The sequence below is a fragment of the Nothoprocta perdicaria genome, unplaced genomic scaffold, assembly GCF_003342845.1.
Source record: "Nothoprocta perdicaria isolate Ctin4 unplaced genomic scaffold, notPer1 scaffold_214, whole genome shotgun sequence".
NCBI lineage: Eukaryota > Metazoa > Chordata > Aves > Tinamiformes > Tinamidae > Nothoprocta > Nothoprocta perdicaria.
This window is the reverse complement of record NW_020455360.1, coordinates 872,698-886,816: the sequence shown is the minus strand read 5'-3', so window position 1 is coordinate 886,816 and position 14,119 is coordinate 872,698. Positions and strand designations below refer to the sequence as shown.

Here is a 14,119-nt window from a genome sequence, read left to right as displayed (position 1 = left end):
TTTAAAATATAGAAAAGTACGAAATTACATTTAAACTCTGCTTAAAGCTAAGATGCGTTTTAGTGTATTTTCCAATATAGGCTCATTTAACAGAGGAAATACATAGTTCACTCACCCAAAATGCATCTTTAAACTGCAGCTGTGTCATTATGAGCAATGTGCCCTGCGGAGCGGAGGGAATCCTGCAGCGAGAAGTTCACTCAGACACGAGCAGCAGCACCAGCGCTGGGTTCCAGAGTCCTTGCTAGAGGCCGGCCCGAAGTCCTCGCTAGGCTTGTCCTTGCTAGTCCGAAGCAGCAGGTGAAACGTGCATCCGCCCTCCAGCCGAGGAGGGGAGAAACCGCATGGGCAGCACCCAGCTGTGCCCAGGCCCTCGCCYCAAACCTGTTTCTCTTCTGGGAAACTGCTGGTATTGAAATGAGGAAGCCAGGGGAGGCCGGCGGGTGTGAGCCGGACCGCGTGCGCGCGTGAGCTGCCGGCRAAAGGGAGAGGCGGCGGCGCGGCCGGATCGGCTGCTGCGGGAGCGATGGGGATGCGGACGAAACCAGCACCATGCAGAGCAAACACGTAAGCTGGGAGGAAACCGGGGTCGAATGCTGAGGTGACGCTGTGGTGCTGCAGAGAAGATGAACAAAAAGTGTGTGCTGTGTTTCTCCAGTCCCTTCTGAGGTGGGGAGAGGGGCGGTATGTATGTGYATGTCTATGCATATGCACATACATGTGTATGGACGTGCATATGCCCACACAAGAACACAGGAAGTGTAGCTGCAAAGTCACATTTTGCAAGTGAAAATGCTTTTCAATACTGCAAATGAACTACAGATGTCTTCAGTGTGGAGGAGTCTGCACCTGCATGCGTAGATGCCTATAGGTGCATATAGAAATGCTCTAATTTACATTTCCTCACACAAATATTCCTATGAATAAGCGGAGTACATGAGAGACAAAAGTAAAATCCAAGCTCTTGGAAGATGTTATATAGGAAAGTGAAGGGTTTCTTGGGCCCTGGATGAAGTGCTTAAGAAGCCTAGACCAAAATTTCCAACCACAAGCTAAATAGGCTGAAATGGGATTTTTACAGTAGGCCTCCAAATAACTGATAATAGCAAAATATGTCTAATACTTCCATAAAACCCTCCTCAAAATCCCCGTACTACAAGAGAAGTTATCTCTCTTCATCTCTATAATTTGTTAGGGAATCTGTATTTTTGCATAGAATTTAATAGAGCCAGAAAAAGGAAAGAGGAGAAAGAAAGAAGAAAGCTCCCACCTTGGCTGCCTATGAAGGACCATGTCTTTGTAGGATTTATTCTCACCCCAGCCAGCAGCACCTCAGGACTTGCTTAGGACTTGCTTAAAATATCTCTGGAAGCCTGTCCATTGCTTCTGCATGAGGTGCCACCACTGGGACAGGTTTCCTAGGGGCCACGAGGTCGGTCTCATTTTTCTGAGCTCCGTCTGGGCACTATGATCTGTCCAGAGGGATCTCCACACAGCTGGAGTTAAGAGAAGCCTCTTTACTAGCAATTTGTTGCAAGGAGCAGAGCAGGACACCATGATGGGCACCAGTGCAGCCCTGGCGGGGAGGAGGTGGCATTTACTGGGCCGGGGATGGGAAGTTGCTTTGTCTTTTGGAATGATGGGGGGGAAAAAGCACCGTAGCATGAGGGAGGCAGGGGAAAGCTGGGATTTGCTTCCAAAGGATGCGAGGGAGAAGTGAGTGAGGCTGTCTGCTAGGAGTAAAACTCTTGGAAAGAAATGCATTTTGAGGTCACAGGAAACAGTTTTAATATCCCATCTGTGGAAAAAAAGAGAAGTGTTTTTAAGAATGTTTTGTCTTAGTCTGTCCTAATGGTGAGTCTCACCATTGTGTTTCCAAACTGCAGTGTTGTTTTGAAACTTACAGTTTTGCTGTTGCTGCTGGGGTTTGTTTAGAAAATGCATTAGGTGAAGGCAACATTGATTCAAACTGATTTGCTCATTTTGCACTGTTTTCAGTGTGGCCCAAAAAGCCGGTTGTCTGAGCCAGCCTGGGGGCCAAGTCTGTCCCCCCCATAACCTGGTGTCTYCACTCTCTGCACAAGCATCTCCCTTCAGGAGCTGGATCCTTCCCAACCCAGTTAGATCCTGGGCTCATGTGAATCACGGTCTGACTCTTTCTTACTCATCTTTTTCTTTTTTGCTAAAGAGGGAGGGGAAATAGAGAAACAAAAAGCTTCAAGGAACAAGGATTCTGTTTAAAAAAAAAAAAAAAAAAAAAAAAAGGCAAATGAAAGAGAAAGAATGAGGCTGTTTGTTAGACTACGTGTTTTGACCAGGACAATCGTATGCCAAGAGCAAGACAATGACACCTTGTCTCGCTGGAAAGCGTTTCACTGCACAGCCCAGCCACAGCGCGTGTGTGAGTACGTGGTGGGTATGGCAGCACTGCTGGCCAGGGGCTGGAGCAGTTCTCTTCCTGCAAGGCACTTGGCTCTGTTTTTTTTTTCTGTTACCACCCTTCCGCTTTAATCACCGCTGTCCTTTTTTTTGGGGTGGGTGAAGGGAAGAAAGGAGCCCCTTGCTGTCTCTTTGAGTGTCACCTTGAGCTGAGCTGGTTCCTTCTGGCAAGCTTGGGTTTAGCCAGGTTTGCTTCAAAGTTTCCTTGAAGCTGGAACTGCTCCATAGTCCAAATAGCTCAAAATATATAGGAAAAAAAAAAAAAAAAAAGACATCTTGCCTAAGGGTTAAATGGGGTCACTTTGTACATGGTTATTTGTGCTGCCTGTGTTATTCAGGACAAGGAGCTTGCACCGTATCCTCTAATGGTCCTGAGACTGCTCAAGTCTATTCAGCACCTGAGCATCTCCAGAAGAAATACGTAGGTTGGAAGGGCGCTGGGGAGGCCTCCATCTCCAAGCACAGATAAGCTCAGAGGTAAATCCCAATGTGCAGGGCCTTGGTGAGCTCAGAGCATCTCCCGGGTGGAAGCGCCTTCTCAGCCTCTCCGGGCCCTCCCTCGCTGCTTCATTAYCAGTATTTCCAAACTTCTCTTTATCTAGTCAGATTTTCCCTTGCTGGGATGTGTCACTGTTGCCTCATGTCATTTCATCCTGCGYGTCCGAGAAGCCTCACTTATTTATACTGCCAGGGTAAGTTTGCTTGTGCTGTCACTCATCCATTTCCCCTGAAATGAATTGTATGTTTGGCAGGATGTTTTTTGTAGATTTAAAATGCACAAACTGCTTTATGCCCTGGAAAATTTTCAAGTCTAAGCTCTATAATATTGGTACTTCATCTAGCTGCTGTCATATTAATCTCCCTTTGCACTGTTCACCTGACATTTTACATGCAATGTTTGTTTAGAAATCCAATTTTGCTGGATCCTTGATTTTAATGAATGGAAGGACTTTGGAGCAAGCACAAGAGTTTTCTTCTCTTCATTGACTCTTGCTGCTGTTTTGTTCCTCTGAAGGTCTCTCTTAGATGCTGTTAAAGGAATCATCCTAATGCATATTCCCAAGGAGTGGGACTCTGCCTCTGACTCGGGATAATTCATTTTTGAGGATGCTGGTGCTGCCTCTGGARAAGCAGGTTTCCTTGCCAGCAGGAAGGCTCAGTCTACCTCAGACATCGGAGTGGTTATTGCACAAAGTGCCTTTATCAGCTTTAATATTTGAACTGAGGCTATTGTGCGCATGCTGCTTACAAAGTGAGAGGAGTCTTAATGGGCTGGGCACCTCCAGTCTAATCCTTCCAATGCAGATACTGGAATGAAATGTGGAATTAGCCGAATCTGATCTTACCATCTAAAAGAGATCTGGAATGTCTTTTGTTTGCTTGGTAAAGCTTGTGATGGGAGAGAAAATGAGAAAAAAAAAATGTAATTTCAGTTGCAGGTACTGCTATCAGCCTTCAACYCAAACTCTGATTTTTCTCTAAGGAATAGGATGAGGTGGCAACCCGAGGGCAGGGCCAACCCGAGCCACTTTGAGGAGCCTTCCGTGGCCACTGCTAACCGAGAGAGATTCAGAGCCAGCAGTTGCATTTAACGAGCCCTGCCCCACCAGGACGGTAAGAAAGAGGATTTCCTCTGACTCATTAAAGCTGCAGCTTCTATTTAATTTCTATTCACAGTGAAATAGCTGTAAGATGTGATGGAAACAATTCTACCCCATTGTGTTTCTTCTCTGCACAGGTCAGAGGTGCTGGGTGAAGCAGAGCCCCTCATTCAGCGCCGGCTTTGCAGCTCTGCCGCCTCTCACCGTTCTCGTGCAGCCTCTAGAGAACGGGGATAGGCAGGCCTGAATAGAAAGGGTAGATTGCCAATTTGGGCACCCTGAACACCAGATTGAACTATCAAAAGCCACAAATATTTAAAAGGCTGTGATTTATGAAAGAAAGCACTAGTAGGCTTTTGAGTCTAAAGGAAAAGAAGCCTCATTTTAAGAATATTATCAGACGTCAAAAGAAGTCTACATGAATTCACCCTAGGACTTATAGAAAGCTTCAGTGGGATATGACCTTATTAAATGACTTTCAGCACTCCTCCAAATCTATATTCCAGCTACATTAACAAGTATAATTATATTGTTTCCCTTTGAAGCATTAGAGTTTTCTATTCCAAAAAAATTATAGCAAAAGCTGCAAAGTGATGACAGCTGTAGTTCTATCTTACAGTTGGCTAAAATGCAGAAATATATGAGTTATTTAAAACAAGAAGCAAGAATGATCTCTGATGGACTCTGACACGGGGGTTGCACTCTCTGTTTGGAATATTCTGCTCATTATAGCAGATAAAAAGTGATTTGCCAAGTTGAATCTTTCTTGCCCTTACTTTTCAAACTCTTTCACCCAATCACACCATGGAACAGGCTCACATTTATGAACAAGGATCCAACTGAAGTTAACTTTCAGAGGTTTTTACTATAAAAACTGTGTAATGTCCACACATGCCAAATTAAAGCAAGAAACACATCACACTTTAAAAAATGCGGTTCAGAAAAGCTAAATGCAATCCCTGTTTTTTTGAATCTCCTTTCACTCCTAGATCAGATGGTGGGTGTTCGGTTTAGAAAGGTAAGAGTGTTGCCAAAAGCTGCATCTTCCCTTCACGTGCCGTTAACTACTCGGGTCGTCGTTTCAGAGAAGTGATTCCCCCCTAAACACGCTACTGCACACTGCTCCCCTCTCCGTGTATTGCTCAGGGTGACCCACAATAAGGAATAAATGTAGAAAATACAGGAAGACAGACAAGTCACTTGTTTTAATCCAACCAATGAAGGGGGGCTTTGACATTGTAAAAACCCATTGCATTGTAATGCTTAGATTTGTACATTTAAAAAAAGAATCCTGTAGATGTAAAATAACATGGTTTTTATACAGTAAMACTCCTTGTAGAAACCATTTAAAATCAAGCAGAAACCTCTTAAACATTTGAGGCATTCCTCTACGTGTTTCTCACCTAACACAGCTAATAGCGACACTAAGCATTTCCCCTATGCCTCCCCAGTTAAACTCATTTAAAAAAAAAAAGTAGTCTCTCAGTCAACATGTTTTGCATTCTTTTGGAATCCACCTTTTTTCCAAATACAGCAGCATAACTCTTCACAATACAGTACTACATTTTAAGTACGTTCTTTCCCAATGCTATATAATTTTGGAAGTAAACATTTAAGATTAATTTTGAAGAGGCCCAGGGAAGTCTGCAGGAGGGCAATTACATTCTAAATGCAATATATTTACAAACTGCAGTCGATTATAATTACAGCATAAAACTTGCAACGAAGATGAAAAGTGGGTGCTTTTAACAAAAGTTTCAAATGAAAGAAAGGGAAGAAATAATAGATTATAAAATAAATAATCTAAAGTTCTTCATGGTAGAAATGTTCATCRTGAAGCTGCCTGCCGTAATCTGTTGCTTCACTGTTAAGAAACAAATCCTGGTTCTTCAGAATTTCTTCTTCAGAAAGCTTTTTATCATCATTCAAATCCATTTCTTCAATAAGGTGAAGAGCCTTTAAAATAAATGGACATGTTGCATTATATGGATACTTGTATTTATAAATATACTTCTGGAATGGCTTTGTCAAATCCCGTCACTACACCACAATTTTTAACAAGCTAGGTAAGATTTTACATTCAGACCCGAATCTTTTCATCTCATTTTGCTTCCTCATCCTGCTTTTTATTTGGTGGCAAAATCATAAAATCAAACCTCTACCCTCACAATCAATTAAAAAGCAACAAATCAATMTTAATCCCATTAGCTGTATTTTGAGAGCAGGAGACGGTATCAAAACAAATCTCCGCGTAGCAAAGATTCATCATCTTCCTGGAAGCACGAGTCGTCTTTGTCATCCCTGCTCCCTGCTCTCTCACAAGTGCCCCCGTTACCCTGCCCACCTATTTGCCCTGTGCAATTTGTTTCCTTCCTTTCTAAAAGCAAAAATTAGCCCTGCTAAATGTTCTTGATACTGAACCATGACGACATCAGATGATACTGAACGTTTAAGCCACTTTCAAAATTTATTTATTATATATAAAAGGATGAATTTCAACAGTTAAAAAAGCAATTGCAGAAAATTTACTTAAGTGGGTTATTTAAAAGTTGCATTATGTAGCTCAAAGATATCAACCTAGTGCAACAGCTCTACTGCTCTATATTATTTAGCCACCAGATTTCTCAAGTCTTCTTTTTAAAGCCTAGATAAGATTGCAATATTCAGCTTTCCAAACATCAACTTAAAACTCAGGCAATGCCACCATTTTTATAGGTGACTTTGCTAGGCCCTGTCAGTAATAGATGGAAAATAGCACATTAAAGAAAAAAACAATTTTTTTCTTGCAGAATGGAACTATTACAGTACCATGTCCTTGCCCTCAGACATAAATTGAATGAATAGCAAATAACTGCTAAACGAACATAAAAAACAACAAAACATATACATTCTTGGTAAAGCTTGGTCTTTGGATTTTGGTTACTATACAATAGTATTGTTAAGTAAGAGTCAATCGCCACCATGAGCTCGGTATGTTAAAAAAAAATGCAAAGATTTATAGATCCCTATTTACAAAAATACCACCAGAGCAATTCTGCAGCTCAGAGGTGAGCTCATATGTGAGCATTGAAAGCTGGCTCCTGGCCAGGCTGCTTTTTCTGCAATCAACAGAGTTGAAATAGTAATAGGAGGCACTTTGGTAATGAGATGTTCCCAACACAGAGGATGGGTGATGCCGTTTAACACCAACTGTACTCCTGGCTGTAGGAGTAATTACGGAGGTATCAGAAGACACAGTGTTCTTGCCTTTCTGAATACCAAAWTCCTTCAAAGGAAACAGATTTGCACTAATTAAGATAAAAAGTTATTAGCAGAAAGGCAGAAATCCTCTCTTCAGTCAGCTACTGTAAAGTCTGATTATTAAAATAGGCTGCTCTGAAACATTAAGTGCTTCTACTGCCTGCTGGGAAAAAAAAAAGACAACTAAAATGAGAATGCACTCAAACCCATTAAGGCATTCAGCCCCTGATTAAACCATTTTAGTTATCACCATTTTAAAGTTGGCATTACAGCATCTTGAATTATGGAATAATTTAATTTTCTTGTATTTATGCAAATACAAGTTTTATAACTATAGATTATAGCAATTTATCAAGTTGGAAGTGGCATGATCAATTTTTCTTTTCAAAATTGTGCTGTTAATATGTAAACAGCCTCTTTTATTACCATACTTCATTAGATTTACCTGTAATAACTTTAAAATAACTGCTTAAAATATCATACTTTTAAGTCAAAAGAGATGAACGGCTTAAACATGTATAATAGTATTGTGTTATATAATTTTTTTTACAAACATTCATGCAATTATTAAAATATATAAAGCATATTTAAAGTAAAGGCCTGCATTCTTTATCAAATTGAAAAGAAAGTTTAAAATATACTAAGATCTACAAATTCTTTTTCAGTAATATGATGCAGTAAATCAGTATGAGAATCAGTTCATCACTTTATGTTGTGATAACTTCAGAATTCTACTCAATTTAATTTAAATCTAAACGGTAATTATTAAAGCAGTCAGAACACACACCTCCTCCTGTGCAATGCCCTGATTATTCGGTACTATCCAAGACAAAAGCTCCTGAGGGTTGAGTTTCCCATCGTTATCCTTGTCATAGTCATTCACGAATCGGTCCTTCTCAACAACTATCCATTCTGGATCTTCACTTGCAGCTAAAAAGAAACATTTGTCAAGTCTAAAACGATTCTTTATTTAAAAGAAAAAAAAAAGACAGAAAAAAAACCCCAGTTTTCACATTTGCTAAGGAAATTGTCTTGATTTAATCTGAGAGAACATGCAAGTAATTTCACTGAAGATGATGAAATTTGCTGACCAGTCTCATATATTTAAATAAAAGCATCTGCCTACATACAAAGAAAAACACACTTGTATAGAGTAAAACAGAATTTAAAGCTAATATATGAMTTTCTGTTTGTATTTGAACTAAGGGGCCATCAAAGCCAAAGGCTACTATTAAATGAAATAYTACCACCTTCACAATTACCCAAACTGAGAGTACAGGAAGTTTACGTAACACAGAACATGCTGCCAAATGGGTATTTTTGCACTTGCTGGGAGAGCTGACATACGAGCAGGAAAAGGTGAAGTGTCCAATAGGGCTATTTTGTATTTACAGCATTTACCTTGCCAGGGCTAAGCTTACTGCCTGCCCTCAGCATGCAACACAGCACACTGCACACTCCACGTACTTAGAGGGCCACATGAGAACAGTCTGGGCAGAGAGCAACCTCCTTCAGATGATAAACATCAGAGAAGTTCAACCTTRCTTCATCCTGGCTAGTTTCTAGGTGTGTTCACTTAATCAAACCACRGCTTGTTTCAGCTACATACCTGGTGATGGAGCTCTGGTGTTTGGAGAAAGCAATTAAGTAACTCACAGGGTAACAGTGAAATGGGATATGCACAAACTGTTGCCAAATATATACAGAGCAGACTGAAGAAATGACCTGCTACACACAGTACCAGCAACCTCAGTTATTTTTAAGGATGGGATGTTACTCGGAAACTTTCCATGGAGATGTTAAAAGCTGAAAACAAATGTAGATTCAATTCTAAAAGTTTTGTTAAGTTCCTTCTTCCCATCTCCTTTTTTTTCTTACTTGGGTCTCTTCTGTAATCACCAAGGAATTCTTCCAGGCTAACAAATCCATCACCATCTTTATCGTGTTCTTCTAAAGCCTCTTCAATGACAAAGTCCTTTTACAGACACAGATACAAAAAAAGCAAATATTAATTTCTGAAAACTTACCAGCATCATAATTAAGAGAAAGTTATACATAAAAAACATTTCAGAGCAATAGAGCAAACATTTTAAAGCAAAAAAAAAAAAAAAAAAAAACCACCACTCAGGCTTTTCTGTTTTATGTGAACTAGTCCAATATCTACCTCCTGAATGACAGATTTGTTCTTAAGAGTTTAGGACAGCAGGTTTTACTAAAAACAAATCTGAAGGGTGAACATGGATTTGGAATGCTTCAATATACTTCAAAAACTACAGGTAACTGAGAAAAAAAATAAGTTGGTCAAAGCCACATTCTCTTATTTCTCTTGTTTCATTCAATGCCTTTGCTTTTACTTTTTGTCTTTTAATTTTATAAAATCTTTGGAAAAATGTTCAGTCTTTTGGTATCATGCTTTCCTGTGAAGCCCATGTGCCCATTTTTCTGTTTTTCTCTCTTTGTTTGTCCATAACCATCACTTATGTCAATACAAACAGAGGCTGTGTTTGCATGGGGCTCCTCCTGGCAGTTGGCTCTGCAGCATCAGAGAGCCAGTGCTGACAGCTCTAGTGCAGAAAAGCAACAATTGCTACTGCCCACCAACAGTCACAGCACTGATRAAACATATGACCGGTGACCAAGTGCTCCTGGCAGATATATGAAACCCCAAAACACAGTCAAAACCATAGCACAGTTAAAAGTCAATTTAGATTTTTTTTTTTTTGCCAGAAAAAAACAGTCAGTTATTCTCATTTTTAACCGAAGTGAGAATAAGTGGCACTTAGCCTTCCCCTGAATCAAAAAAAAAAAATCCTGTTTATAAATCCCTCTAAATAGAATCACATTCTGAACTAGACATGAAACTTCTTCAAACTGAAATCTTACTGACACTTCTAGCGTAACAGAGTTCACATATAGCTCTGCTGCCCAAGTCCAAAAGCCTGAGATAGTGGTGCAAACTCAGTTCTTAAAAATGTAGTTCAAAGAAAAGTACCAAACTACTGCTCCAGCTCCTGAACTCCAGTACGGAATCCACAACCTGCTATGTGAACTTTGATTTGGTCTGCAAGAGCACAATATACATAGCTGCTCAAAGGCATGCTTCATTAAAAAGATGTTGCCTCTGCACATATAGGCTGCTAAAAATATCCTCCAGATCTTACCGTCATGTACTCTGCTTCTTCAGGATGTTCAAAAGCAACAAATTCATCCATGTTTAGATCAGGAACATCATCTCTATTAGCTTTTTCAAAACGCTTTTTCTCCTTTAAATGAAGCTTAGAAAATGGATTTAGTTAGAGCTCTTAATGAAGGAGAAAACCAACATTACAGCAACTGGTGTACARCTGGGAAACTTATTAAGCATATTACATTGTTTCACATTGCCTGCCTATATTATACTGACATTGTATTTTCACATGAAAAAAACCCACTCATTCAGAGGGAAGAGAGCAGCACATTTAATTGAGGTAATTTTATCCTAAGAATCAGGTAAAAACTTCCTTCTTTCCAATTTAAGAAGGTATTTAAAACACTCTTGGCCAAGCCAGGCAATTAGAAGGCCAGATTACAGAGAATCCTGGACTGCAAAAACCAGAAAAAGCGAGGAAGCAGCTCTGCTTTTCAGGGTTTTCTTGAGAAGTGGTGAACAAGATTGCCACCTTCTGGTAAATTTGTATTTTTACTAGATACCAATTCTAAATCAAAACCATAATCAAAATTTCCATTTTAACTAAAGCAGGATCACTACATTCCAAAATTAAGAAATATGCTGAGGATGGCTAACACATGGTGCTTGGCCAAGTTTACTAATTTGTCACTTTCCAAAACATGTTGAGGAAGTCAGCAAGCATAAAAACCTAGCAAGCAACCAGCACAAAGTATAACATGAATAAAACATACTGAAAAAATAAATAATAGAGGCCTATCTCGGCCTCATCTGAAACATGGGATCAGTATTTTGACTAGTTGTTGATTTCAAGTTGTTTTTATTTCAAAGCTATCTAATTATTCAGCCAAGTGACCTCAAAAACTGTTGGTTTGTTCAATGTGCAGGATTCCTTGCCTATTGTCTGCTCCGGCTTCATTTTTGTCAAAATGTTTTATTTAGGACGACTACTTCTAATTGGAAACAGAAGCCAAAGCCTAGCAAAAAATGCTGGCCAGAGGAGAGGAGGCCAGAGGAGCCTAAGAATTCATTCTTTGGGGTAAATCTTGGCATGTATTTATAAATGTGTGAGGGTGTGTGGGTGACAGAGTCCTAGAACAGGTGGATGCCCCGAGAGGCTGTGGGGTCTCCTACTCTGGAGGAGTTCAAAATCCGCCTGGACACGACCCTGTGCCACGTGCCCTGGGTGCCCCGGATTGAACAGAGGGTTGGACTAGATGATATTTAATGGTCCCCTCCCACTCTGTGATTCTGTGAAATGCAAAATTTCAAAGGAAACATCTTTTGCTATAGAAGATTTTTGGTATATCCTCCCTCACTGACTTTCTTGCCTCTTCCTACTCTTGAGCATTGACTTTTATATATAAATCCATAACCTTGTATTGTTTGTACATCTAGTTTCATCTACCAGAGTTGTRTTTTATTTGCTAAAAATATTTGCCATTTATTCCTATAACAAAATTTTAGGGTATCTGTGGTCAGAAAATTTAAAAGCAGACAATACTGACACTCTACTTCAGGTACCTGAGAAATTACTGATAAAGCAAACAGAATAGTGCAAGAAAGTGGGCCAAGCAGTACACGTGTTTGCTCCATCTCCAAAGCCAGTGCTACTGGCCACTACTGCAGGCAGGATGGTGGCAGATGAAGGTACAGACCTAGCTTAGCAGATGCCAGTTTTGTTGATGATTGCTACAGATTACATTCTGTGGTAGCACTGTCAATATACCTACATTCCCCTCAGCTTGCACAGTGTAACCAGGAGGTTTGATTTTGTTCTGTTTTGTTGATAGCAGCTTTATACTCCGTTACTTTTCTCTGATTACTCCCCCATTTCAGACAGAAGCATTAAAATACGTGCCAGCTGCCACAGTTTCTCTGCCCATCTTGTTCCACCATGATAAGCAAAGACTTCAGCTAGCAGCTTACAGAAACTGATGCTGAAACATTTTACCTGTCGAAATGATTCTTCTTCTTGATCCTCCAGGACAGTGTTCTCATCAAAATCAATTACACGATCATACATTTGTATATTATACTCTTTCCAAGACACTAATCCATCACCATCTTTGTCATAATCACTAAAGTGTTGCTTGGCTTCTTGTGTAACATAATGCTTAAAAGACTGCTGGATCCAGGAACTGAGCTCATCTGTGAAAATTCCATTRAAAATAGTGTCATCCACACTATAAAAACCTGCTACGATACCACAAATCTATTCATGTTGAAATGTATAGTTTGCATTTCAGATGAAAGTGACAGGTAAGAGGTTAGTTAAAGCAAAACAATCTGCTGCTTCTGTGTTAATGGCCAAGGTAACTGAACGAGAGAACAGATCACAGCTAAAATCTTCAGTTTGCCTTTGTAGTTCCATTCCCCTGCTGACACCCTCGGGCTAGAGTGGCACGGTTCCTTTCATCCACGAGGGCCGGTGCTGCCAGCAAAAAGGGGGATGCCTCCCACTTGGATGCACTGGGAAGCGGGAGGAAGATTACAGGTAGTGCTCGTGCAGCCTCCCTGCGAGCTGCATCCTTCATCGCAGGGGAGATGGTTGGTTCTCTGCTGCAAAGGGCCCTCATCTAACTTCTGGGGCCAGAAGAGAAGCTGCTGGCACTTACGGTAGCTAAAAACAGCTGCCCAAATGGCTATCACAACCACGTGGCTGTGACTCCTCTGTGCTGGCTGCCTGAGGCCAACCCTGCAGCTCCTTTTCACCTTTTATTTTTCCCTGAGCTATACACTTTTCCATTTACTAAGAGCTGAAATGAAGCCTTACACACTTTGGGACTGCTTTTCAACTACTTGTTTTCATAAAAACATGGCCACAACAAACACAATTTAATATGCAGACAAACTGCCACAAGTATATTCAAATTAATCGATTGCCAGCAGATTGGAAGCAGATGCCTCTCCCAATACCATCCAGTTATGTTCAGGTGCTCTGAAAGGAAGAGCACTGCCCCTGCACTGCAAAACTAGGTAGCTACATCAGCCCAAGTGAAGTCCTGCTCTAAAGAGTGAAGGTGACTCACGAAAGAAAAAACAGAAATCACTTATCTTGGTGTAGAAAAATCTTACTGCTTTTTCTACAGTGCTAAAATATTGTGTTCTATCCTTCTTGGCACAAGTGTTAATACAACTTTACAAGATGTACTGAAACATCTTTGCACAGCAGGAAGGTTTATAGAAATATATTCTGAGCCCTGGATAGTTAATGAAGGCGCTAACGTTCTGCGTGTTCCGAACGCACTGAAACGCTCCCTGAGCTGATGAAGCGGAGGAAGCTTCGTGACTACCGCGGCTTGCGCAGAGCCCGGCGCGGCCTGCGAGGCGGAACAGCGGGAACCGYGTGCAGCGCGGCCTCTCCGCGACGGGCCGCACGTACGGGCGCGGGTACCGTCTGGTGGCGTTTCGGGGCAGTGCGGGGGCAGCCGGGCGGCCCGCGCCCGTCGTGTCCCGCCGGGATTTGCCCGCTGCCGCCTCTGCATGCGCAGGGCGCACACACAAGCGCGGCGTGGTGGTGCTGCGGGACACTCGGGGAGGGCGATCCCGTTTTTAAAGCCGTGGTTTATGCTCCCACGGGGCCGGCTCTTCCCCACGCCCCGGGGCCCGCGCTGCGGCCGCGCAGGACCGCGGCGCCGGCACCGCCATGTCGCGCGGGGCGGGGCGGGGC

At 41.5% G+C, this 14,119-nt stretch overlaps 1 protein-coding gene across 1 annotated transcript; it reads right to left on the bottom strand.

The window, feature by feature from the left end:
* Positions 1–5,468: 5,468 nt before the first annotated feature.
* RCN2 (reticulocalbin 2) lies at positions 5,469–13,934 on the bottom strand. The gene is made up of 6 exons (XM_026038655.1): positions 13,844–13,934; positions 12,401–12,642; positions 10,442–10,543; positions 9,159–9,255; positions 8,068–8,210; positions 5,469–5,996 (listed from the first exon to the last, which is right to left on the bottom strand). Exons 1-6 carry the CDS (start codon positions 13,932–13,934, stop codon positions 5,844–5,846), a joined length of 828 nt encoding a protein of 275 aa, XP_025894440.1. The 3' UTR covers positions 5,469–5,843.
* Positions 13,935–14,119: the final 185 nt, after the last annotated feature.